Source organism: Astyanax mexicanus, unplaced genomic scaffold (genome assembly GCF_023375975.1).
Source record: "Astyanax mexicanus isolate ESR-SI-001 unplaced genomic scaffold, AstMex3_surface scaffold_50, whole genome shotgun sequence".
NCBI classification, from domain to species: domain Eukaryota; kingdom Metazoa; phylum Chordata; class Actinopteri; order Characiformes; family Acestrorhamphidae; genus Astyanax; species Astyanax mexicanus.
In genome coordinates this window covers 132,501-137,500 of record NW_026040060.1, presented here as the reverse complement: position 1 = coordinate 137,500, position 5,000 = coordinate 132,501, and the positions used below count along the sequence as shown (strand labels likewise).

Genomic DNA, 5,000 nt, shown 5'->3' with positions numbered 1-5,000 from the left:
ACACACACTATACACACACTATACACACACACACACTATACACACACTATACACACACACACACTACACACACACACTATACACACACACTATACACACTATACACACACACACTATACACACACACACACACTATACACACTATACACATACACACACACACACACTATACACACTATACACATACACACACACACACACACACACACACTATACACACTATACACACACACACACACACACACACTATACACATACACACACACACACACACTATACACACACACATTATACACACACACACACACTATACACACACACACACACTATACACATACACACACACACACACTATACACACACTATACACACACACATTATACACACACACGCACACACACACACACACACACACTATACACACACACACAAACACACACACACACACACTATACACACACACACACTCTATACACACACATACACTATACACACACACACACTACACACTATACACACACACTATACACACACACACTACACACACACACTATACACACACACTATACACACACACTATACACACACTATACACACACACACTATACACACACACACACTATACACACACACACTATACACACACTATACACACACACACTATACACACACACACACACTATACACACACACACTATACACACACACACTCACACACTATACACACACACTATACACACACACACACACACACACACACACACACACACACACTATACACACACACACTATACACACACTATACACACACACACACACTATACACACACACACACTATACACACACACACACACTATACACACACACACAATACACACACTATACACACACACACACTATACACACACACAATACACACACTATACACACACACACACTATACACACACACACAATACACACACTATACACACACACACACTATACACACACACACACACACTATACACACACACACACTATACACACACACACTATACACACACACAAAATACACACACTATACACACACACACTATACACACACACACTATACACACACACACAATACACACACTATACACACACACACACTATACACACACACACAATACACACACTATACACACACACACACTATACACACACACACACTATACACACACACACTATACACACACACACACACTCACACACTATACACACACACACACACACACTATACACACACACACATTATACACACACACACATTATACACACACACACACACACACTATACACACACACACACTATACACACACACACACTATACACACACACACACACACACACACTATACACACACACACATTATACACACACACACACACACACACACTACTCACTCATACACATACACAGACACTGACTATACACACACACACACACACACTGCACAAACACTACACACACAGAGACACTACAAGTGGTGTGAATCTCTCAGTTTCTGGCGATTTGATTTTTTGGGTCACGATTCAATGCTGGAACAATTTTTCAAATCAAATGGCCTGTACATGTTTACATTATGTGAGAAGATGTGTGTGTGTGTGTAGTGTTTGAATATGTGTGTGTGAGTGTGTGTGTGTAGTGTTTGTGTGTGTGTGTAGTGTTTGTGTGTGTGTGTGTGTGTGTAGTGTTTGTGTGAGTGTGTGTGTGTAGTGTGTGTGTGTTTGTGTGTGTGTAGTGTTTGAGTGTTTGTGTGTAGTGTTTGTGTGTAGTGTTTGTGTGTGTGTGTGTGCAGTGTGTGTGTGTAGTGTGTGTGTGTAGTGTTTGTGTGTGTGTGTATAGTGTGTGTATATTGTGTGTATATTGTGTGTAGTGTGTGTAGTGTTTGAGTATGTGTGTGAGTGTGTGTGTGTGTGTGTTTGTGTGAGTGTGTAGTGTGTGTGTGTGTAGTGTTTGTGTGTCTGTGTGTAGTGTGTGTGTAGTGTGTATAGTGTGTGTGTATAGTGTGTGTAGTGTGTGTGTGTAGTGTTTGTGTGTGTAGTGTTTGTGTGTGTGTAGTGTGTGTTTAGTGTGTGTTTCTGTGTGTGTAGTGTGTGTGTGTGTAGTGTTTGTGTGTGTGTGTGTGTTAGTGTGTGTGTTAGTGTGTGTGTTTGTGTGTGTAGTGTGTGTGTGTGTAGTGTGTGTGTGTGTTTGTGTGTGTTTGTGTGTGTGTAGTGTGTGTGTTTGTGTGTGTGTAGTGTGTGTGTGTGTAGTGTGTGTGTGTTTGTGTGTGTGTAGTGTGTGTGTGTGTTTGTGTGTGTTTGTGTGTGTGTGTAGTGTGTAGTGTGTTTGTGTGTGTTTGTGTGTGTGTAGTGTGTGTGTGTTTGTGTGTGTAGTGTGTGTGTAGTGTGTGTGTGTTTGTAGTGTGTGTGTAGTGTGTGTGTGTGTAGTGTGTGTGTAGTGTGTGTGTGTTTGTGTGTGTGTGTAGTGTGTAGTGTGTGTAGTGTGTGTGTAGTGTGTGTGTGTGTGTGTGTTTGTGTGTGTAGTGTGTGTGTGTTTGTGTGTGTAGTGTGTGTGTAGTGTGTGTGTAGTGTGTAGTGTGTGTGTGTGTGTTTGTGTGTGTAGTGTGTGTGTAGTGTGTGTGCTGTCAGTCATGCTGAGAGTGGTGTTGGTGGGCTGGGTTGGGGTGGGGAGGTGGGGTGGGGGGTGTATTTAATGTGGGAGTGAGAGGAGTTCTCAGCACTATTCGCGCTGCGCTCTTACAGCTCTCACTCTCACTCAGCGCGACAGCGGGGGGGCACGAGGGGACAGCCGGCCACAGCGGCGCGAGAGAGGCGCTCACACAGGGGGAGAGAGCTGTGAATGAGAGCAGAGAGAGAGACGGGTACTGCAGGAGGGAGACTGAACCCCTCGCACGGGACAGCCTGGAGCCGGCGCGAGAACGAGAGAGAGAGAGAGAGAAAGTAAAAATAACATTGGGACACTGAGTCTGTGTGACATTTACCGGGACGCCCAGAGACAGCACGCGCGCATCCAGGGGTGAGAGCGCACGCCAGGGCGCGAGAGCAGGAGGAGGAGGGGGTGCGAGAGCCTTCTTCATTCCAATGTCGCGCGCCGAGCCTCAGAGGAAGACTCTCCGTCGCCGCTGGTTGTGGTGCGCCACCACGCCGCCATGGTGCTGACTGGCTGCTGCTGAGGGAGACCACCACGACCACCCAGAGGAGCGGCGGGAGGAGGAGGAGGTGGAGGAGGAGGAGGGGGCGCGAGAGGCTGGATCACTCGCTCCTGAAAAGTTTCTCTCCACATTAAAACTTCTGATGCTGCTGATCTGAAGCTCTGCAGGACTTGTTGCCATGGGGACGGGCTGCTGCGGAAACTGTTAGATCTCTCTTTGCATTTTCGGAAACGTTGAGAGACGAGTGTTTTTGTTGTTGTTGTTATTTATCGTTATTTCCGAGACGGTGCCGGATTGCATCACCTTTTATATATACAGATATATATAGGAGCACGAGGAGCGCCCGGATACAGCCAGCCGGCCCGAGAGCGAGAGTGTGTGAGCGAGAGTGTGTGTGTGTGTGTGTGTGTGTGTGAGAGACCAACGCTGCTCACACACACTATTAAAAGGATCGTCTTGCCCGTGCTGTCTGCGGGACTATTTATGCCGCTGTGATCCGGACGGTGACCCCGCCTGTCCGGAGACTCCACACTGACAGCCATGGGACTCCCACGTGGGATCATGGGACTCCTGCTGCTGCCGCTGCTGCTGCCGCTGCCCTGCGCCCGTCCGGCCGCTGCCCAGCACTATCTGCGCCTCCGCCCCCAACCCAGCGACCACCTGCCGGTCCCGGACCTAAAGGAGGTCCCGGACCCGGAGTACGACCCTCGCGAGCAGGACCTGAGCGAGCGGACGCTGCGCAAAAAGCTGGGCAGCCACTTCGACCCCGGCTTCATGTCCATCGGCGCTCCGCAGCACCTCAACGTCAGCACCAGGGCCGTCCCGCCGCCACCCGGTGCCGTGCCCGCAGACTTTCGGAAACTAGACCTCACCGCCACGCCCTACGGCGCCCGCCTCCGGCTGGGCAAGAAGGCGCGGCGGAAGCTGGTACAGTTCTTGTGGACGTACACTCACTGCCCCGTACTGTACGGCTGGAAGGACCTGGGCGTGCGCTTCTGGCCGCGCTACGTTAAGGAGGGCACCTGCTTCGGCGAGCGGTCCTGCTCCCTGCCCGAGGGCATGTTCTGCAAACCCGTCAAATCCGTCACCAAGACCTTCCTGCGCTGGTACTGCCAGGGCTTCCTGCGGCAGAAGTACTGCACCTGGATCCCCGTGCAGTACCCCATCATCTCTGAGTGCAAGTGCTCCTGCTGAGCTGGGAGCGCGAAAGCGAATGAGCAGATAGCCAGAGCGTGAGAGTGTGCACGTGTGTGTGTGTGTGTGTGTGTGTGTATGAGAGAATGCAATATTGTGAGACTGTGCCAGAGCATGAGAGAGAGAGAGGTGTGAAAGTGAGAGATTGAGAGAATGCATTTACGGGTGAGAGTGAGCGCGAGAGGATGAGGGAGTGCTGCCTGTGCGTCCATCAGGATGCGGACTGAAGAGACTGAAGAGACATAATAATAATAATAATATTAATAATAATAATAGCAATAATAGTAATAATGATAATGATAATAATAATAAGTCGTTTCTATTGCACTGTTTATTTGTGGCGCCGTATAGCGAATCTATTTTTTTATAGCGTTGTGATTCAGATTAGCTCCATATTGTACATATTTATAAGTATGAAATGAATGCAGCTATTATTTGTGTTGTATATTTGTTTGTTTGTTTGTTTTGAAATATTTTTCTTTGAAAAGAAATGAAACCGGACCATTGTGTCATTTCCGCTCCAGGGAGGAGCTACTTCCTCTCCACCACTCGCTCGCTGCAGCGCCGCCTACAGGAGATTATAATCTCTACAGTAATAAAGAAATACTAAAGGAGTATATTTTA

At 48.1% G+C, this 5,000-nt stretch overlaps 3 protein-coding genes across 4 annotated transcripts in view; all 3 read left to right on the top strand.

The window, feature by feature from the left end:
- Positions 1–5,000, top strand: part of LOC125797555 (netrin-3-like) — a 275,873-nt gene that overhangs the window by 192,686 nt on the left and 78,187 nt on the right. The window lies entirely within an intron of this gene.
- The window catches only part of LOC125780423 (noggin-2-like), a 215,848-nt gene that overhangs the window by 210,781 nt on the left and 67 nt on the right, over positions 1–5,000 (top strand). The window contains exon 2 of one of the 2 annotated variants that reach the window (XM_049474022.1): positions 4,502–5,000. This exon is cut by the window's right edge and continues 67 nt beyond it. The gene's annotated coding sequence lies outside the window, so the exon portion shown is untranslated. Of the gene's footprint in view, positions 1–4,497 lie in introns of both variants that reach the window. The other variant, XM_049474020.1, reaches the window with a different exon arrangement.
- Positions 2,702–5,000, top strand: part of LOC103039776 (noggin-2-like) — a 2,366-nt gene continuing 67 nt past the window's right edge. Inside the window, exon 1 of the mRNA XM_007242783.4 lies at positions 2,702–5,000. This exon is cut by the window's right edge and continues 67 nt beyond it. Coding sequence (XP_007242845.2) covers positions 3,723–4,376 — 654 coding nt within the window. The 5' untranslated portion in view covers positions 2,702–3,722 and the 3' untranslated portion in view covers positions 4,377–5,000.